Source organism: Nicotiana tomentosiformis, chromosome 2 (assembly GCF_000390325.3).
Source record: "Nicotiana tomentosiformis chromosome 2, ASM39032v3, whole genome shotgun sequence".
NCBI classification, from domain to species: Eukaryota; Viridiplantae; Streptophyta; class Magnoliopsida; order Solanales; family Solanaceae; genus Nicotiana; species Nicotiana tomentosiformis.
In genome coordinates, this window is record NC_090813.1 from 100671985 (window position 1) to 100695089 (window position 23105).

At 35.0% G+C, this 23105-nt stretch overlaps 1 protein-coding gene across 1 annotated transcript; it reads right to left on the reverse strand.

Annotated features, from left to right (window-relative positions):
* Positions 1 to 616: 616 nt before the first annotated feature.
* On the reverse strand, positions 617 to 15937 carry LOC104095270 (histone-lysine N-methyltransferase, H3 lysine-9 specific SUVH4). The gene is made up of 15 exons (XM_009601355.4): positions 15345 to 15937; positions 15153 to 15218; positions 14278 to 14337; positions 14087 to 14138; positions 12555 to 12667; positions 11957 to 12133; positions 10189 to 10287; positions 9461 to 9559; positions 6997 to 7046; positions 6834 to 6922; positions 5031 to 5190; positions 3516 to 3621; positions 3236 to 3418; positions 2709 to 2939; positions 617 to 1000 (listed from the first exon to the last, which is right to left on the reverse strand). Exons 1-15 carry the CDS (start codon positions 15735 to 15737, stop codon positions 887 to 889), a joined length of 1992 nt encoding a protein of 663 aa, XP_009599650.1. The 5' UTR covers positions 15738 to 15937; the 3' UTR covers positions 617 to 886.
* Positions 15938 to 23105: the final 7168 nt, after the last annotated feature.

The following is a 23105-nucleotide window of genomic DNA, read 5'->3' on the forward strand; positions in this document are numbered from 1 at the left end:
TCTGTCTGTCCTTTTGTTTTTAAGTGAGTGAAAAAAATCATTATCAACAACAACCAATTATTGATCTTTGGGGCATCCTCCATCCGAATAACAAAATGAAAAGAAACTGCAAACACAAGTCATTTGCCTCTCTATAACATTGGTACAATCTGAGGAAATGAAAACGCAAAGCAGTTCGCATGGTTGTGAATCAGACAGATCCTCTCAGACATTTGTTTGTGTAATCTAATGCCTTATCCTCCAGATCGACACACTAGGAAGTACTAGTCTCAACACACCTCATCTACAGGAAGCATAACTATCAATGTATTGATCAGGCGTCACTTCAGTTAATTTTCATTACTTGCGACGCACACAATCTTTGCACTGTTTTTCGCTCATTTCAGTATCTGAAGTCTAAATTTATGCAACGTGAAAATGCATTGGGTTGGGACATGCCACTTCTATAGAAGTCAAAGGCTGGCGGTTCATAAACTGGGCAGTCCCAAAACAAACTCAAAAATACGTTCCAGTGCCGAACTTTTCATCATTTCTCTTCAGTTTATGCTATGGATAAGACAGATAATCAATCTACAGCACAATGAAAACCAGAACATAATAAAAGAAATCGACCTGCTAGCTAATTTAATCTCACGTTACTTAAAGACAGTCACAGGAACTTGGTAATATATACTTAACAAGAGCATGCACGTTCACAATGAGTGGGAAATCAAAAGAACAAGTTCCTTTTCTCATTTGGACAGGGAGATGCACACTAGGGCAAATTCCCAGCAGCATTCGGTAACCACTTCGCAGAAGAGCAGATGATGAGAAATCAACATATAAATTCCCAAAAAATGTGTAATGTATGCTACAGGTAACACCTAAAGAATGGTTATAAATCCCATTAATACAGACGCCTACGACAATCAGCAGCACCGCAGTGGCAAGCCATTTGTCTAACCTTGCCATCACGATCCATAACACTATCCAGCACATAGCCATAATCATATGTGAGTTCCTACAGGGAAACATAAACAAATCAATGAGCAATTTAATAGTATAAAGGCTGCTTCGTACTGTTTTTCATATTATAGTATTGCTCAGTAAGGGATAAATTCCATCTTCCGTTCATTCTTATCCAACCATTCTAAGTAATAAGGGTCAGGCTAGATCTGAATCACACAATCAAACCTGTGCACTTCTGCCCCCAACACTTTCAACAAGCTCCTCCCACTTAAAAATAGGAAAGAAAAGAAATGAGAAACACCTTCCACCAAACCCGGCAAACAGACATCTTCTCCTTCTCTTGAAGTAAGAAGCCTTTTTTCTAGCATGTTGATTGATCTAAACAACGGGAAGATTGACGAAGATGTTACCCATCGTATTGGAGCGAGGTGGATGAGATGGAGGCTCGCCTCGGGGGTTTTCTGTGATAAGAGTGTGCCACATGGACTAAAGGGCAAGTTTTGCAGAGTGGTGGTTAGACCGGCTATGTTGTATGGGGCTGAGTGTTGGCCCGTCAAGAAGTCCCATGTCAAGAAGATGAAAGTAGCTGAAATGAGGATGTTGAGATAGATATGTGGTCATACCAGAAAGGACAGGATCAGGAATGAAGTTATTAAGAACAAGGTAGGAGTGGCATCGGTGGAGGACAAGTTGTGCGGGAGTCGAGGCTAAGATGGTTCGGGCATGTGAAAAGGAGAGACATAGATGCTCCGGTCAGGAAGTGTGAGAGGTTGTCCATTGCGGGTATGAGGAAGGGAAGGGGAGGGCCTAAGAAGTAGTGGGGAGTGGTAGTTAGGCAGGACATGTCATTGCTCTAGCTTACCGAGTATGTGACCCACGATAGAGGTGTGTTGGTCGAAGATTCGGGTTATAGGTTGACAGATAGTAGTGTGTTCCTCGTAGGCTTACCAGTATTAATAGGATTATTTTTGTATTATCTTATTCATGGTTCTTTACTATTACATGATGTGTCGTTCGCTACCGTTAACTTAATATATTGTTGTTACTATTGTTTGCTACTTGTTATTTTATCTCCACTCCACTGTTCCTTGAGCCGAGGGTCTATCGGAAACAGCATTTATCTTTATAAGGTAGGGGTAAGGCCTGTGTACACACTACCCTCCCCGGACCCCATTTATGGGAATACACAGGGTTTTTTGTTGTTGTTGTTGTTGTTGTTTGATTGGTCCAAACAGTTTACTATAAAGCTACAGCTTTCAATGAGGAGTTCACTAGTTTGGAAGCCACAGCTTCCAGTCACAGAGTTTCAGGTGAGATGAATTATTAATCTTGAAGCACTAACTTGTTAGAAATTAATTCAGCACAAGTATATAAAGGTTCATTTTATTTTATATGAATATTTCCAAGCACATTATTCAACTTCATAATAGTGCAAACTGAAGGCATAAACATGGAGAGGTTGTATTTTCAGCCAGTCCGAAGTAGACTTTCTCAAGATTTTGAGGGGCTTTAGGCAGCAGTCCTTTTAACCTTTAGAAAAGCTGGAGTGCTTTCTCACTGCTTCCTCACCAAAAGATCCATCTCATGTAACCCTTTTGTTGATATTTTTACATTTTCCATGATTCTGGATCACAATCTTCTTATCACAACCCTACTTTCCATTACCACACCAAGTTAACCATTGATGTCCAATTAGAAACAAAAAGAATAATTTTTATTGAGTTCATTAAACACACGAGTAACAAAGATTCAGCAAGAACCTGCAGAGGTGGTATGTTGTCAGCTGCCATTAGCACCACTCTTGCCAAGCCAATGTCGTGATGGGAGCTTAACACACATTGAACAAATAAATTAGGTTGACAACTATGATTAATAAACCTCGCAACATTGCCAACAGAGACTGCATCAATGCAATACTCTGGCCCTCCATCTGAAGTCTTCTCAACATCCTTCTGCCAATATCCTGGCAAAGAAACCTCACCCAACCGTCTCTACAGAACATAAGAAGATGACATGGATAAGAAAACAAAGACAAACTAAAGGACCAATGCCCACTAATGCTATTATTATGATTCCTGATCTCTGAGAAAACTGCAACAGCCAAAAATATGAGAGCACAAAAGAGTGATGATCTGTACATGGCTAAATCTTTATTTTATGTCTGGAAGCAAATGATAAGAATAAGACTATAGTTATGAAAACGACATACGGCTAATCCTAGAAGAAATGTATATGAATAAGAAAAACGGAAAAGGAAAACTAAGGATTCAAATATATGAACACTTGCCTCCCTCCCATCCAGCCCTTTCATTGTTTGCAAGCAATCAATGTCAAAAACATAGTTGTTTTCTGCTGCAGGGTCAATATGATCTGTCTTCATTAGAAAACCAATGTATTCACAAATGGTTGCTCCAGAAGGTATATAATCCCATGATCTCACACCCCAGCCCTTGTTTGGAGTACGAAAAACCTGTTCCCATTGACAATGAAACATCCACAGAAATGAATATGCAGCACTCTTCTGTATAGAAAAATCTGAACTCTGGTTAATGAACAAGTGAAAGAACCTCAAGCCGATATCTCAATCCTTTCTGAGAAGTGCGGTTGACACAGGCAGGTCCACATCCACAATTTGGACCACATTCAAAAACAACAGCCTTTGGCTCAATAAGTCTACAGAGAAAAATATACCGAAAACAGAAGGCATGTTAAAAGAATTCTATTGCAAGTCAACTGCAAACAGAACATTAATAAGCTCTGCACTTTGCTGTCAAGCACCAGACAAAGCCCAATCAACACTTCTCACAAATTAAACAACACTCGTAACACTGCATTATGTTATCTCATATAGTTACACTGAGCTAACGGGCAAGTAAATTGTCTATCAGAACTATAATAAACCAAATAGATACGAGATAAGTGATATACATATAAAAGGGACCTTGAAATATTTTTTGTTCTATTAATCAAAAATAGTTAATAACAGGGACCAGAAAATGCTTTTTATAATAGACCAGGGACCTTAAAGAATTCTTGGTTCTTATATCAGAAATATTTACTGTTTCGTGTCATGGCTCTTCAGGATAACGCCCATTGGCAATGATACGTATGCCTTAAGAGTCTTGGTGACTGCACTAAAGAACCTGCTAAATGAGACTTCAGGAAAGCAGATATCATGTCTTGCACCTATCTTCAGGGCTTATAGAACCATAATAATGTTCGGCATAACCTAAGGCCCACAAAAGATAAAGCATCATGAGAGAGCAATCAGATATAGAAATTCTTCCTCTACTTTATTGTGTACAACGAATACCCTGATAAAACCTCCTTCCAACTTTTTTCTCCATTAGTAAATTGAGGACTTTCATCACAAATGGGAAAAGAAGCAGTTAAAGGAGGTACCCTTGCTAATTCACCAAGAACTCCGAAGAGACCTTAATATATTTATTCTTTCTTTTATAAAGTGAATACATTTCATTATTGTATGGGCCAAAACGACTTGTATACAAGTATACCAAAAAAGTAGAAAACCTACAAAAAGACATGGTTTTTCTATGAAAGACACCCAATCATTTACACAAGAAGGATCTTCATGGGTGCCAAAAGAAAATATGGGATTGACGGCTACTCCTTAACTCAATAAAAAATCATCTCTACCCCTTCAAAAGCTCTCCCGTTTCTCTCTCCAAATAACCCACATAAGTGCTAGTGGACCAACATTCCATGCCCTGTGCCATGTCCTCCTCATCCCACGACCCACATTTCCAAATGAACATTAACTCCTTGACAATGCTTGGCAATTGGCATCACCCATGATATACCAAACCAAGAATTAAAAAAGGACAATAAGAGGAAAAGGAGCACTATTTATATGTGAAAGAGAAGATCAAAGTGCAAATAACATAAAGAAGGAAACACATAGCATGTAAACCCAGATAATCATGCATCGACAGTAGGCAATTCTTGTGCCGGTAAACATGTAAAGTTAGCAGCACAAGTGGATGTTAGAAAACAAGGAAAATGAAATTCATCTTTAATTTAAACTAACATACTCTGACAAAGGATAGAAATACTGCACTCACCTTCCACCATCTTTGTGAACATAGGGAAAATCAGAACCATTGAGTTTAGCGCAAGAACAAACTCTTGGATCAAGACATGAACCACGACACTTGCATCCTGTGGAAGCTGAAGGGAGCTTTATACCTTTGGCGCATATAATATGCTTGCTATAAGTGAAACCTGAATGTTGTGTAAAGTTTTAACGTCAAAAAGATAGGCACAAATGGATAAGAGCAATACATTCACATTGGCAAGATGTTTACGTGCACGACATTGCCTAAATTTAAGCTTCAATCAGTCTAAGACCGACAGCAAAAGCTCCCAACTAACTTACTCATATCTCCACTAACTCTACGACTTCCATCAGAAATCCCTTGTTAAGCACATAAGACTGACAAGAATCAAGGGAAGTTAAAAATCGGAACACGAAAACACATTTAGGTAGTTCCTGTAGAAATTGATAAAGCTTGGAGGATTCATGCAGTAGGTAAGACGGAGACGCGATAATGCAAATTTAAACGGCACAAGAGTAGCATGTGAACTATTTTGGTGGCAGAAAGTGCAACCAGGATCCTTCATCAAGTATCAAAAACCAAGCTGCTATGATCGCAATTCAAAACTCAAAAATATTCAGAACCCTAATCATAAGATAATCAATCAACTATACCTCTATCCCAAGCCAGCTGCCATCATCTATATAAATCTTCCATATATCCATTCCGTGAAATATAATCATGAAACCTTATCTTTGTAATTACATGCAAAACTCTAACTAGACTACAAATAATCTTGACAAATACCAAAACTAATGCAAGTGTAACAATAACTTGCCGTTAATGCTAACAAATTAGTATTGCATATATGAACTTTTTCTTAACTATGATATATTTGTAAAGAACGAAGAGATTTGAAAATGGATTGCTTTTTTATTCCCTCAAGCATGTTGGGGTTTATATTGTGCTTACAAGTAATCCCAAAACAGAAAGGGAAGTATGCAAGTAATCCTAAAAAAGAAAGGAAAGTAATTCTTAATAATTCGTATTCCTACTTACACAATTATAGGGATTCTAAACCTTTTCCTCTATATACAACGAATGGGTACTTTTCACATTAATAATTTCCTAACTCTTACCAATACTTTCAGCAAAATATGTATGAAAACCAAGAGATAAATAAGTCTTTTAAGATAACTTCCTTCGATAGATTAAAAACCCTAATCATTTGGACAAAATAACGTAATAAGAAAAAGTAAGGAAACAAATGGAAAAGAGTTAGGAGGATGGAGATGGTGTTGCTTTAAAGATAAGTACCTTTCCAGCCACCTTAAAACAAGCATGTAAGGCTGGAAGAGTGTCTGTGTAGGAGAAATACCACTACAGTTTGTGGGTAGGAGATGGATATAACATAGAGAACCCTTACCCTCGAATCCGATCTCCATTGCATTTAACACATTGCAATAGTTTTTCATGAGAAAAGGGTGGCTTTTCACAACGCTCAACCAGTCATCTATACAAGTTAAAGTAAAATGAGCACTCTGAAATACACAAATATAAGTAATTTATTCTCCAATATAAAGCTTAGAGAAGATATTTTCCAATTCATAGATTTTCCAGGCTGCTGTCTCAACTTGGAGACAACTGCCTCGTTATATCTTCTCTGCTATCTTATCTTCAGATCGAGCTAAAAGTTAATAGTACAGACAAGTCAAAATTTTCTATAGGTACAAAATGATTTCGGGCTTTAACATGAAAGTCGTTGCTAATGAGGAAGGAGGTATTAAGAAAGCCATCAGAACAGCATAATACCAAGACATAGGTACTTGCCTGTCGGTGCTACAGGTGGATCATCAACTAAATTGGTTGCGGGAATAGGAATATCCTCCAGTCCACCAGAAATGTCCTCACATACCAACCTATATATTGAAAATGTAAGAGTTTGCCTTCTTTTAATTTAATTCACAATATTAATCAGTTCTAATTTAATTACCCTCGTATTTCAGAAATAGAATTGGGAATACAGCCTCGAGTAAAATGTACCTGCATGCAACAGAAGCAAAATAATATGGAAAGTTAAAATTCGATCAGTTGAAGGCAAGGAAGTGGCTGAAGGTGCAGGGAGCGACAAAATACAAAGAGGTCATTTAGCTACAGGACTTTAAGCGTGATTAAGCCAACTAACAAGCCACTTGCACAACTGAATTTTTAACCATAGTTGCAGCTAGCTCACTAACTGAAGTAGAGATGCTGCTTCAGAGCAGAAAAGGCATATGGATACTTTTTAAAAAAAAAAAAAAAGATAAGCAACTGGTAAAGCTTTATGAAGTGAGGAGATGAGTAGGTCACACAACACTAATGAACATAAGATAAGGACACCAAGCCCCAGTAGAATAGTAGGCGAGATCAAGGTGACTAAATAATTAAGCTAATTAAGATCAGCACCTAAAGAATTCTATTTCTGCATGAAGGCACTTGCATCGTTGATTGTAATAAGCAAAAAGCTAAGGCACATGAAATCCCTTCTCTCGTTGTACTACATTAGCTCTTAGCTCAAAATATAAGGCTGTTGCAAGTAGAGTAAGGTTTTCTATTTTTTGGTATACCTATTGTATACAGGCACATTTTTGCCACTCTTTAATGAAATTTATCAACTTATCGGGAAAAAATCACAGTACCAAAGTTAAAAAATAGTGGACCTCATTTTCAATGACTACTGGTAATCTATAATAAGCTTCTACTGTCTTCCAAAAGAAAGAGGCATCTAGGCACTAAAGCTCTAGGGACGGATGCAATCCCAAAGCTAAAGAGAAGCAGCGCACAAAAGAGAATTTGGGGACAGTAAACCAAAATGCCCATGAGTTGTAAGTTCAATAAGCGATATCAGAAGTTATGAAACAAGTAAAGCACAAACTAAGAGTTGCTCGCAAATCCCACTGCATCTTACTGCAAATAAAGAAAAAAGCAGCTACATAGATAGTATATAAAGGAAATATTTTGAAGAAAGTACATAAAGGAAAGGAGCAACCACATAACAAGTGTCATATAAAGTTGCTACTAAATTAGAAAGTGGTGCTTTTGCCCTACAACCATTAGAAATATTATTTTATTATATATTATTCATTTAACCAACACTCAAAACAACAAATATCACCTTGCAACATTTAGGGATAGTTGGTTTACGGTCTAGTTATGCAGAAATTATAATGCGAGGATTGTTTATGCGGTGCATAATAATACAGGAATTGCTACGCATTGAATAATAATGCATGGGATTGTTATGCTGTAAATAGTAACACATGGAAGGATTGCCTAATTTAAGGGCACCTTTGTCTTCACATACTCTTATCTACTTAGTGGGCGTTTGGACACAAGAATTGTGAAATTCTGAAAAAAGTGGGGGAAAAATTCAAGTTGAAAATGGTATTTGAAAATTAGAGTCGTGTTTGGACATGAATACAATATGGAGCTGTTTTTGAATTTTTGTGAGTGCTTTGAAGTGAAAATTTTGAAAAATAGTTTTTTGGAGTTTTTCAAATTCCGGAAAATTCCGAAATTCAACTTCAAGTGAAAAATTAAATTTTTTATGGCCAATCGCTGATTTTAAAAAAAAAGTGAAAAAAAATCAAAAAAAGGAATCCTTTTTTATGGCCAAACAGGCCCTTAGAGCTAATTCTTGTATTCTTATTCTACATTTTATTCCGTAAAAAATATTACACACATTCTCGTATAAGTTATACCGGAACTAGTAACACATCATTTGGTTTGTTTCTCCAAAAAAAAAAAAATTTTGATGATCGAGAAATCCGTCTGTGGCCGATCCTTTGGACCAACCGCAGCCTTCGAAACTCGGTGGATAATGGGCACGCCCCTCTACCCTTCTCCACTTAAATACCAGGCTTTGCTTTGCATGGTGTGGGGGCTTGAACCTGTGACTTAAGACACAAATCCACCACCCTTTGCCACTTGAGCTAGGCCCTGGGGGCTTTGTTTCTCCAAAATTGCAAAAAGGAGTATGCTCAAAATTTCTTGATATTAAACATCCATTAGGAGAAATAGATTCTTTTGCCCCTAATTAGAAGAAATCAAAGGTGTGTAGCCTACCATGAATTCAAAACCACGTGAAAGCTTTGAATTTGGAGGTAACTTTAGAAGTGACACAAAGACAATGTAAAACGAGTGAAGATCTAGAGAAGAAAGACTTTCAAGAAACAAACTGCTTGAACTTTCTGGACAACAAATTCAAGAAACATAGGTATCTACTCATCAGTGAAATTACAAATTCGAAGTTTCTACCTTAAAATATAAGAGATTCGTTATTTTTCAGTCCCCAAACTCCAAGATAGAAAACCAAAGAGTGCAAAAGGACATTTAATATTTTGGCACATGAACAAAAGCTTAAAATTAAAGCATAAAATACCACAGCAAAAGAAGTGAAGTTAAAAAAGGAAAGAAACCTGGTTGGTGGTTAACACAGGTTGTCCCTCGATACGCTTTAATCGGTATTTAAAAACGGTGAATCCAGAAATACCCTTCTCTGCCCAGTAATTTACAACCTGCAAAACAAAGCTAATTTGACTTAATACTTGAATATATCCATGTTTTAACATTTGAACAGCACCCAAATCTTCACCACCATAATTTTGAAGAAAGTAAAAATTGACTGGCACAAACAACAGAAGGCTAAAAAATGACATTGCTGATTTATATTCTTTACTTTTTTTCAGCGCTTTTCCTTTTCAATTTGATGGCCATTTAGCCATTAAGAGAAATATCAGGTAGATTGGTCAGTCCTACATAACTAAACATGTCACGGTCAGAATCCACATCTGACCAGATTAAATGGTCCAATATCACGAGATTAAGCACATATTCACCAACAGTAAACCACTCAAATCACCCTACATAGCCAACACTCACACATCCAGATGTTGATTGAATGTTGCTTTCATATTCTCCTATTTGGTTACTGTTGTGTTGCTAGCAGCTAGCAACAGCTGTTTACATACATACTAACTCTAAAAACAACTCATTTAAACTAATGCTAAAGATAGAACAAAGATGGGAAGCTCTGAATGACAAACCTCGTATCAACAAATAGAAATATGTCTCAACTTTTACAAGCACATTCTGCATCTATTCAGAAAGAAATCTTTCGGGATTCAAAGATGAGGAAATTGATTACCCTATACAAGCCGTCATAGGTGTAAACCTTTCCAACGTAACTATTCACACACCGATGTCCACGTGTAACCCTAACAGGGACAGATTGCTCCATACAATTCTGCAAATAGAGAGCAAGTCATGTAGACAAACAACTTGACCACTCCTAAAGACTTCAAAAAAACAATAAGCACCACAATATTAACTATCAAAAAGAAAAGAAATTAAACTAAACATTCAAAAAAGCAAAACATCATTAGTCATGAAGATTTTACAATATAAAAACATAGATAAGTGCCAAAAAATACCAATCAAATCCTAAAGAGCTGAAACATTATCCGCAAAACACCACAGCATGAACAATATGAACAGATAGAACAATATGTGCTACTATATAAATGGCTTCATCGAAATCATGAATTTCACCAATGTACTAGTATCGTATTTTAGTGGGCGTTTGGACATAAGAATCGTAAAATTCCAAAATAGGGGGAAAAAATTTTCAAGTGAAAATGGTATTTGAAATTTAGAGTTATGTTTGGACATGAATATAATTTTGGGTTGTTTTTGAAGTTGTGAGTGATTGAGTGAAAATTTTGAAAAACAACTTTTTGGAGTTTTTCAAATTTTCAAAAATTTCCAAAATGCATTTTCAAGTGAAAATTGGAAATTTTATGAACAAACGCTGATTTCAAAAAAAAAGTGATTTTTTTTTGGAAAAAAAGGAAAAATTTCTTATGTCCAAACGGGCTCTTAATCATGCCTCTTTAGAAATATTTTCACCAGCTAAATGTGGGAAAGGAAAATCACCTAGAGTTGCTTATTGCTTATTAAAATATCAGAACAAGATCACCAAAATCTCACTGGAAAAGTTACTGCTGATAAAATATTTCCAAGCTTTGGGTTTTCATCTCTGCTTATTTGTTACCCTTGATGTTAATTCAAAAAAAATAAAATTCCCTTGTTCAAATGTTTTTTTCCACAATCCCAACCAAAAACCTCCACAACACACAATTTACAATTGGGTATCTTTCTCACTGCTTATTCAGGTAAATACCACTATTCCACTCTTCCCCCACTTAGCTTATTCTTCATTGTTAGACAAAAGAATTGACAGCAAAGAAAACGACATGAAACCTGTCTGACAAACAAGATAGTAGGACATCAAGCGTTTAATAATTGACTTACTCCAAAGAAGTTATAATAATTGATTTTATAACAAAACTATTTCACGTTTCTATCATTGTCTCTAAAGCGAAAGAAATTAAAGCGGGCAAACATTTCTTATTTCCCACACTAAACACATACATTGAACTCATGCAATGTAAGAGACTCAGTTCACCAGACAAGAGAGAACAACATGCCCCTTTCTCTAAAAGTCTCCCTTTGAACCTTGGTTGTCAAGATTTTTATGCTTGAGAAACCATAGAGAGCATAAAATGAGTCTTTCTTTCAATTCATAAAGTTACTGCCTTTTTTCCATTTTATAAAACAGGTATTTGTCTTGGCACGGATTAAGATGTTAAATCTGACTTATATTAAACAAAATAGAAGAAAAAACTAATGTAATGGTTGAAAAAATTAGTTAGATAGAGAAATAACACATCAAAGTATAAAATTGCAAGTCATATTTCTATAGGAATGGAACGGTAAATGAAAGCAGAGTTGCATAAACTGGGATTGTCAGTTAACCTGTCACAAGCCCATGACAGAGCATAATATATTAAATTCAGAATAAATGAAGTGATACTAACAAAAATAGCTTCAAAGAAAGAAGAAAAATTGCGAACCTTGAGCCCTAGATTACCCCGTTCCATGACTTGATCCTTTATTTGGCGCTTGTTACCAAGTAGATCATTTCCACCTTGACCAGTATAGACAACCTCTTCATAGTTGTCCTGGTCGTCCTCATACTGTCCTGATAGGACAATAGATACAGCAAGGGGCAATCTGTAGCCTCTGTACTCCTATATGATGTGAAGGGGTCATATTTCAACAGGCGGCAACACAAGTTTTAACCACAAAAAAAAAAAAGACCTCTAGAATGTCTAACTGCAAAAACAGACTAGGCAGTAAAGGACTGTGATCATGAAGGATCAAAATTTCTCTAACAATGAACCAGATAACCGACATCCTTCATGACACAACTTATCTTCTTTCTCCAAGGCACCACCACAACATCCTTGAATATGTTTGTTTTGAAATTACGCCCATAAATGTTGAGTAAAAAGAAATTCTCGTGACATTTGGAGGAAAATGAGTTATAAGAAGAAATGAAAAGCAAACAGTATTCACTATTCTAGGTAGAGCAAGGAAGAATATATGTAATTCAAGAATGAAATTCTTTGCTAGTCAACTGTTTCTCAAACTCAAAGGCCAACTGTATACCCCTTTTTTCCCAGCAGTTTGGCCAACATAATCAATGCCGTTTAGCCAATGGTTATGGAATCCAACAACGACCATCTCCGCACGCGAAAAGAATTGATGACCAACATCAATGCCTGCCACAATAAACTTAAACCTATAATTCTCAAAAACAAATGTAGCCACCCAAAACATAATTGGATGCGAGAACATACCATTAAACCATATAGATTGATTGGATTTTCAAACGTAAAGGACAAGGACCAATATTAATGTTATGCAGGCTTCTAGAAGTTACTTGACACATAAGTTAAAGGTCTAATCTCTAGATGTGCTATGTTAGAAGCTTGTTAGCCCATTCATCATCATCAAAGTTCTCATTTTCTATAGCCAAAGTATGCCATAGATGTGTACGTTTGGTCAAAATGCAAACATTTACTTTGTTTGAAAAGCCAGATGGTAAATCAATTTCTATTGCATTTCATGCAAAAGAGAAAAGTTACATGCTGCAAGAAAAATCTGTAAATCACATTATCAAACTTAAGACACTCTTCCTCTGCATTCACTGTACCGGATTGACCCAAACGCAAGAAATTAGATTTGTTTAATACATGTTGAGAGACCATGTTGGGTCCATGAAATCTGATAGAGAAGGAGAGAACAAATTTGGTTTTTCTTTTCTTGTTTTTTAATTTTGGGTGATATGGTAAACTTCATAACCTCAAACCCTCAAGCCAAGAGTACAATATAGTATTAAATGCAAATACATGTGTAAACACAATAAATAGAAAACAATGGTGCATGTACTGACATATTTACTAAGTCAATATCTGTATTGACTTTGAACAAGCTCCCTTAAACTCAAGTTGCTCAAATAAGTTGCCATTAGAACAATCGCCAAAGAAATAGTAATATAGCAGGAACAATCACCAAAATTATAAGGAATAGAAAAACTATGACAAGAAGAAAAAACTTTAAGGAAAAGGCCAATCATTGTTAGGCAAAAGCTAATTAAGTCCCTACCATCATCATAGAGCCTCTTTATACATGTGAAAATCCAAGTGAGAGAAGAGGAAACTAAGAGAATTAATTGAGTTCTCTTTAGGTTGCATTGATAAGAGTAAAAGAGGTTCACGTAAAAATTTTATACCATGCAAGGTAGGAACTATGTTGGAACTAATCGGAAAGGGAAGTTAAGGCTATTATTTGATGGGTGAAAGTAATTAACATTAAAATTTGAGAGCCACCAAAGCAAAACTATGTGGATTAATATTATTGCAATTGCTAACCTTTATCTAGAAATTAAATATGAAATGAAGCTCTATTCAACGTAAAATAAAAATATATGTTAAGAGGTATTAAGTGATTAATAAGCATAAAATCTTATGATATTACCTAAAATTCAAATAGAAAGTAAGCTTCTAGAAGCAGGAAGTTGTTTTTCTGAGAAAAGCAAGTGGAGACTTATAATTCTCAACCATACACAAATGGCCATCATTTGCTAAATCAATCATATAATGAAACGTATATTTGCATGACAAGAGTAGACAAACAACCTGGAATGGAGCCAATTTTCTCAGAATTCAAAACCTCCTTTGCCAATATCATCTGCAAGCTTTTCTCGTTAAGAATCAGTAGTACTAGAGTAGAACTACTCAACAGAGCCTCAAATCTTTTATGAAGTATCCACATTAAGGCAAATAAGGGTATTAACACGACCAGGATGAACTTATGACGCAATACATGCCTTAGAAATCGCTTTTAGATCAGGGCGCTTGGAACTGCGTTTACCATCATCTTCAGCTTCCTGCACATATGTGTTACAATTTACAAAGCGAAAAACGTTAAGGACTACCATGTTTTGCTTATTTTATCCAAAATGAAGAGGTCAAGGACTACCATCATAATAAAAATATAACAAAAATTAAGGCGCATGGAGATGAACATCATTGTTTGAAAAGCAAAGACACATAACAGGCTATTTTACTTAATGTTAGCTCCTAAGCATAGGCATAAGTCCCGGACTTCACATTTTTAACAATAGATTCAAATATGGAAGATTAAATTTGTATAACTTCTGTACATAAATGAATTTCTAATAAGAAAATAGCCATTTAATATGGTATACTATGTGTACATAAAAATCAATTTTCCTGGGATATGTACATAAAAAAATTCTAAGTCGCCAAATTTTGTTATGATAGGATAACAACATAAGTTATTGTTAAATATTTATAAAGGAAATTTTACAAGAATGTTTTGACTTTTGAGAGGTAAAAAAACAAACCATATAATGCATAATGAGTGCTTGAGGGAGTGTTGGGGCATACAGGGTGAACAAACTCAAGATGTAAAGTGTGCATGGAATAAACATCCACCAATTTTAAGGTGAGTCTGCAATTTAAATGACGATGAGGATAATCAGAAAAACTGAAAATTTATTGATTGAAATCATAAATCAAATATGAGTAAAGGAGCACTAAAAGGACAAACGACTAAAACAAAATTTGAGCGCAAAGAGAGAATAGGATGATACTGAAGTTGTATGTTGATATGTATCCTGGTTCTAACTACCTACTGTACTTTTCTAGTTTAACTAAGCAGGGTCGGGGGAGGGCTGACCTTAGATTTTGAATGCTTCTTTGTTTTCTGTTCATCTTGAACTCTTCTACACCTTATCTCCTCTTCCTGACCATGGTCAAGAAAATCATTAGCACATAAGAGAGAGAGAGAGAGAGAGAGAGAGAGAGAGAGAGAGAGAGAGAGAGAGAGATGCTTTAAAGCTGATTCCTCTCATGTTTTTATGAAATGTACCTGAACGAGATGGAGATAATGCTTGTTAAATCTCCGAACAGTCTCTGTTACCCTTAGATGCGCACTTTTCTCAGTCCCGTCCCCGTTAAGATGGGGACTCTGACTCTGGGAGGCTTCAGCAACAGGATGATGATTATCGTAGGTGCAGTCATTTGGCGGATTGGTCCCCGTGATGTCATTATCAATAGCTTGTGGTGTCATAGCGGGAGTATCCGCCTTTCTCGCCTTATGAGCCTTTGCTTTCTTCTCAAGAGCTGGGTCGTCGTTGGAGCGGCACCGTGTTCGCTGAGCTTCCTGTTGACTCTGCAAAGTCTTGATTCTAGCACTGCAACGTCTTGGGACCACCACTTCCGTGCAGTCATTGTTGTGATCGGAAAGCTCGGCAACCACCATTTTGGGGATTCTGCTTTTTTGAATTTGTAGGGTTTTAATGAATAGCTGCTAGTTAGGATGAAAGAGTTGCGACACAGTGAAGAGAGCAAAATAAGCGAACGAAGCTGGCTTCAAAATTCACTTTTTTCCCCCTCGATACTCGTGAGACGCTTCATTTTCCCGCCCAGCACTCCTATACTAGACTCTCGAGTAATTTTTGTTTTCGTTATACAAATTTGTAAACTTCTCTTCTAAGATGTTTTCTGCTTGTTCCACAATTTTTGAGTTTAATGCATTATAACTCATTACTGATATAAACTAATGTTGAGATAACAAGATTAATAGTTTGTTTGGTCAAACTTTTAAAATTTATTTATTTTGGTAAATACTTTTTAAAAAATTGCTTTTCAAAAAAGTAATTTTGTTGAGAAACAATTTGTGTTTGGTTAATTAATTTAAAAAGTATTTTTAAGCAGTAATTAGTGTTTGGTCAACCTTTTGAAAACCGTTTCTAAGTGTATTTTTCTCAAAAGTGTTTTTGGAGAAAAGCTATATTTTTCTGTTTTCTCAAAATTTGATTTTACTTCTACTCAAAAATAATTTTTTCCTTCTAAAAGTCCAGCCAAACAACTCATTTTTTTGCCAAAAGAACTTTTGGCCCAAAATAAAACTTGGCCAAACAAGCTATAATTTCGCTGCTGAACTATTCAAAATTGGAAAATTTTGCCCTATGCGTCATTTATTTGTCCAAATGTGTGTTATCATTAACCAGGTAGCTCAAAAATACTCTCCTAGAGTGCGAGGGCACTTTTTGACGAAAACCAACATGTAAGAGGCAAAATTGTCGCATTTTGAATAGAGTATTATTTGTTCACAGAAAACGGGCAAGCTAACTCAAGCACAATCTATTATTCCTTTTATCCTAATTTACGTGGCATAGTTTAGATTTTTATAGTCAAACTTTTTAATTTTAACTATGAATTCGAACATAAATTTTATAAAATTTTGAAATATAAGTTACATATTTGAAAAACATCCCTTTAAAAAATATTATAAGTCACAATAATTAACAATTTGAAATATTTAAAAGACATACAAAAAAATTACGACTAAAGAAAAATAAATTGACTTATAAAAATTCGAACATCACCACATAAATTGAAACAGAGACATTTAAATTCGATTCAAAATTATTTTCAATTAATTTTCAGAATCAGTTCTTTCACAACTAACAAATATTACATATCGGACCTCTGAGTATGTAAATCAAAGCTCACTAACTTTGTATTCGAGTCAGTATTTGCTCGTGTCATTTTTACACAATAATGTTGGTTTGTGAATTGAAGCAAAAGAAGGGGGAAAAAAAGAAAAAAGAAAAGACAAAGGCTTATGTCTTATCTTAGAGTTTTGAAGTGATTAGGATTGGTTAAGCGGAAAAAATTAACTGTTATGAAATATAGCTCAAAGTAATAATATAGAATAAGGAAAAACAAACTAAGAGATATAGAGAGAAGGAGATGAGAGATTCTTATTTATTCTTCAATTGTGTGTATTTTTCTATCTATTACAGGGCTTTTATATAGCCATGAAAAGTAAAAAAAAAATATGTCATTGAATATGTCATTAAGCATAGAAATATGTCATTGAATATGTCATTAAGCATTTGAGAAGATCGTGGAGGAAGAGTAGACATCCACCATAATTTGATTTTTCTTATAACACTCCACCTTGGATGTCCATAGATAATGTGCCTCGTTAAAACCTTATTATGAAAAAACCCTAAGGGAAGAAATCCTAGTGAAGGAAAAAGAGTACACATGTTTAGAAATACGCCTTTTGGTTGCCTCGTTAAAAACCTTGCAAGAAAAATCCAATGGGACAAAACCTTATAAGGGAAAAAGAGTACAACGCGTATTAACTCCCCTTGATGAGAGTATCAATTCACATCATTGAGCCTTCACATCCCAATCTTGTACACTAGTTTCTTGAAGGTTGACGTCGGTAGAGATTTAGTGAACAAATCAGCAATATTATCACTTGAACGGATCTGTTGCACATTGATATAACTCTTTTTTTTTAAATCATGTGTGAAAAATAACTTTGGTGGAATGTGCTTTGTCATATCCCTTTTTATGAATCCTCCCTTCAATTGGGTTATGCATGCTACATTGTCTTCATACAAAATTGTGGGTAGTTTGTCACACTTCAAACCACATTTGTCTCGAATAAAATGTATTATAGACCTCAACCATACACATTCTCGACTTACTTCATGAATAGCAATTATCTCAGCATGATTAGATGAAGTAGCCACGATTGATTGCTTAGTCGATCTTCAAGATATGACAGTGCCTCCATATGTAAACACATAGCCTGTTTGAGATCGAGCCTTCTGTGGGTAAGATAAATAGCTAGCATCGGCGTAACCAACAAGATCGGGACTATAATCATTGCTATAAAATAATCTCATATCAGTAGTCCCTTTTAAATATCGCAATATGTATTTGATTCCATTCCAATGTCTCCTTGTATGAGCAGAGCTATATCTTGTTAAGGCATTAACTAAAAAAGTTATGTTAGACCTTGTAATGTTAGAAAGATACATTAGTGCACTAATTGTACTAAGATATAGTACTTTGGGGTCAAGAAACTCTTCATTATTTTTATGAGGTCGGAATTGATCTTTATTTATATCGAGTGATCTCACAATCATCGGGGTACTCAATGGATGTGATTTATCCATATAAAATCGCTTTAAAATCTTTTTAGTGTATGCTGATTGATGGACAAAAATTTCATCTTTCATATACTCAATTTGTAGACCAAGACAAAATTTTGTCTTTCCAAGATCTTTTATTTCAAATTCTTTTTTTAAATAGTCTACTACTTTAGGAAACTCCCTAAAAGTTCCAATGATATTTAAATCATCAACATGCATGGTGATTATAACAAATTTAGATCCAGATCTTTTTATAAAGACACAAGGACAAATTGAATCATTCTTGTACCCTTCTTTCAACAGGTACTCACTCAGGCGATTATACCACATGCGCCCTGATTGTTTCAATACGTATAAGAATTTTTAAAGTGTTCTTGAGAATTTCATTTGATTTGGTGCTAAATTTAGAGTTCTAGGTATTATTTTGGCGATTTGATCACGCGAGCAGGTCCGTATGATGTTTTTAGACTTGCGCGCATGTTTTGTTTGTAACCTCGAGGCCTCGGGTGACATTCGGGCGATGCGCGGGTTGAGTTCAAACCTCAACAAGGCTGCTGGTGCACCAAATCTGGTGTGCCCGCACATGCGGATGCGCAGGTGCGAAGGTCGCTGGGCAGTGAGCATTTAATTCGGACTCCAGCCATTTTTCTTCTCGTTTTCAAAAGGATAGGAGGTCTAGGGCGTTTTTTCAAAGACATTTTCTTCCTCAAATCATAGGTAAGTGTTTCTTAACTCGTTTCTTTCAATCTTTTACTTTATTTTACTAGAATTCAACCTAAAATCTAGAGTTTCATGGTAGAATTAGGGGTTAGGGTAGAAACTAGAGATTTCAGCAATTTGGGGATTTAGACCTCAATTCGGGGTCAGATTCTAAAACTAATTACATATTCGGGCTCGGGGTGAATGGGTAAGAGAATTTTGGTCCGAACCTCGGGTTTTGACCAAGCAGGCCCGGGGTCAATATTTTATTTTATTTTTTTGACTTTTTGGAGGAAAATTTTGGAAATTTAATTTATGAAATATAATCAATTCCTTTAGCAATATTTGATATGAATGAGTCTTTTTTGAAAAAATATGAGTGGCTTAGAGGGGAATTCCAAAGAAAAAACTGTGATTGAGAATTAAGTGGCCTTCGGAGCGAGGTAAGTGTTGTGTCTAACTTTGGCTTGAGGGAATAAGTATTGTGTGAGTATTTACTACGTATTTTGTTGTTGAATACGACGTATGGTTGAGGTGACGAGCATCTATACGTTGTGGTCGAGTCATAGCATGCGAGTAAAATTCCATTTCTTACAAATTTGTAGTCTTAAATCTTGTTATCCATGCTTATTGTTATTGTTAAAATGTTGGGAGACTTGTATCCGGTTCCCACATGGTCGATAAAATTGTGAATATTGATTTCTTGTGAAACTTTTCTCAATCTGTGGTTATGGAATTTGTGAATTGTGAGGAAGAGTATAAAGCACGAAGGGTGATGCCGTGCATAATTTAATTATATTGTGAGGAAGAGTGTAAAGCACGAAGGGTGATGCCGTGCATAATTTAATTATATTGTGAGGAAGAGTGTAAAGCACGAAGGATGATGTCGTACAGTTTTCCTTGTTGTTTAAATTGCTCAATTCGTTTAAAGTATTTTCTGTTTAATTGTGTCTTTTCATTATTCTCACTCTTTATGTTGTATTCCCCCACTGTATGTTCCCTTCCCATTATTTATGCGTTATTGCTTTATTTACTGTCGTTGCCACTAGCATGATTATACTATTCAGGTTATATGTGGGTGTCTTGTCCTAGCCTCGTCACTACTTCGCAGAGGTTAGGCTCGACACTTACTAGTACATGGGGTCGGTTGTACTGATGCTGCACTTTGCACTTTCTATGCAGATTTTGATACCGGCTCAGGTTGATCAAGATTTGCTACTGGTCCGCTATCCGGAGACTCAAGGTAGATGTGTCGGCGTTCAGAGACCTTGAAGTCCCCGTCTATCTTTTATGTCATACTGTTTTCTTTCATTCAGACAGTTGTATTTCTTTGAGACTATTACTTGTCGTAAATTCTAGAATGTTCGTGAATGGTAACTCCAGATCCGGGTGGCAGTAGTTAATACAAGTTGATAACAAATGCACATGTGACCATTGAATATACGCATCTATTAAAATCATATAATAGTAAAATGGTCCAAATGGCATGTGACCGGACCCATATATTTATCACCTTTTATTTATTCCAGAAATCAAGGGATTCAATCCCAACCTTAATTGATATATCACGAGAATAAGCAGCACAAGAGAATTCTTGAAAAATCTTCTATTTCTTCAATATATGTCAATGTAATTCTCAATTAATTTTCGCATCATAATTGAACCGGGATGGTCAACCGGTCATGCCAACTAATATTTGTTTCAGTAAACCTCCAGTTTACTTGTGACATATGATTCCATCATCATGCTTGTATTTGTGTAGTACAAACAGAAAGAAAATCGGGTAACCTTTCATATTTACCCGTTATGATTATAGAAATCTGAAGATATTCAATATTCTTATAGTCTCAATATGCCAACCACTTTGACTTATACATTTGAAACTCAAAAAGTTTCTTTTGAGACTTTACAATATCAATGTCGTGAATAATTTTATTCATTCGGATAATAACAAATTAATTTTTTCGGAGTTCTTAACAACTTTTGTACTACAAGATCTTTTGTCACACCATTTGTGTGGTACATATCTCCTTCACGAAGAAAATTATATCATAATAAATTGTCATGGTCAAAATCATCATAAGCAAAATCATTTTTTGCTTTAATTTAGCCTTTAATAACCTTTTATAAGGCACAACAAAAATATTTTTTTTGGCGTATCACATGTACGCGACCAATGGCATATTTATGTAACCACATAATAATATTTATTTTCTTTATTTCACTCAAACCTCCCTTGGAGGTGAGTTGTGTGGTATTTATCTAATCATGTATTGCATGTCTTTATTTATTACTTTTATCACATATTGCCACATTCACCTTTAAGAATGGGTCTGGATTCTCAATGCTTATCACAAGTCATATTCTCTTCAAGGAATTGATCATAATCAGCGGTATGCTTTATTATTTTTCATACAAATTTGATGGTAAACAGTGCCTTCACATTTTGAAGGACTGTTTTGAGAACCCTTATTATTCTCCTTTTATAATTATAGTGATGATTATTATTATTTTGATGTTTGGAACGCACACGTTCATAGTTCAACCACTTGTCTTTATTTAGACTTATTATGCGTCGCTACCACATTCACTTCAAGAATGGAGCAAATTAAGAGGGACAATATTCATGCCTTTTCATGAAAAATATATTATTTTTCTTTAGTTATTATTATATTATCAATATGGTATAGTGAGACTCATACCCAATGTCTTACCAATATAAATGCATGTTAGGCCATAATGAATTGGGATTCAAACCCAACTCCTATTATCATGAAGCATCAGGACTTGATCCTAATGTCTTGCCCTCATGGTGCATTGTGACTTGAACATATTGAAGTTGATGTCATTAATAGCAAAGAACAAAAATAATTTCAAATACGAAGTAAATGCTTACCTATTGTGTTAAACTCTTCATAATGTCATTTGGATATAATTCTCAACAATAGACTTTCGTTTACTCAAATCAGCTAAGTAATTAGTGTCAAAGAGATATATGAAAATACAAAATAATATTAAAAATTCACATGTGGTCTTGGCTGCAATAAGCTTACTCCAATATGAAAGTGATATGACCGTAACATTAAGAAAACATTATGTATCAAACATAATAATAGTACTACTAGTTACCATGCACTACTAAGTATTATGCTCTCTAGAAAAATAAAAAAATATAGCAAAACCTTTAAGTCAATCGGGGAATCAAAAAAATAGTAGACAAATCTCTGTCTGCTATCTACCACTATATGGTTTCCATATAGAAATGATTCAAAATGTTAATTTGATAAGAGCTATCATCAATAAAAATTTTGGTGTAGTACATACTTCTTGTACTAATATTTTATCTTATCAAAATAAAATAGTTACAATTATTATTATTATATTATATTTACCGTAAACTAATGTATAATCATTATACTAAGCATACTAAAATCGTATTATAATGTAAAACCATTAGCATATATAATAAAGTATTATTTTAATTTTGTAGATTATTTAGTATACCGCATGCCACCTATTATTTAGTTCATGAAAATTTAACAAGGTGACATCTTTAGCAGCCACATAAATACTAATTTTCTAATAACCAGACCATTGCTTATTCTAAATAGTGGTACAAACTTATCTGGTTTAAAGCTCAGACTTGTTGTTGTAGCAGAAAGACGTGTCTGTAACACTACATACCTTTCTGAATAAAATTTTGATAATTTTGACAATAGATCATCGAGATATACCTTACCAAAAGTAGAATTCAGCCTTGGGGTTAGAGACTTCGTATTGATAACGTGTTATGAAATATAGCTCAAAGTAACAATATATAACAAAGAAAAATAAGCTAAGAGATATAGAGAGAAAGAGATGAGAGATTCTTATTTCTTCTTCAATTATGTGTATTTTCCTATCTATTACAAGGCCTTTATATAGGCATGAAAAGTGAAAAAAAATATGTCACTGAATATGTCATTAAGCAT

Coding starts and splice junctions, on each gene's coding strand:
- LOC104095270 (XM_009601355.4), bottom strand. CDS start 15,737: ATGGTGGTTGCCGAGCTTTCCGATCACAACAATGACTGCACGGAAGTG. Junction 14,338..15,152: donor AGAAGCATTCAAAATCTAAG/GTCAGCCCTCCC, acceptor ACATATGTGCAG/GAAGCTGAAGATGATGGTAA. Junction 9,560..10,188: donor CCTATGACGGCTTGTATAGG/GTAATCAATTTC, acceptor TTTGTTTTGCAG/GTTGTAAATTACTGGGCAGA.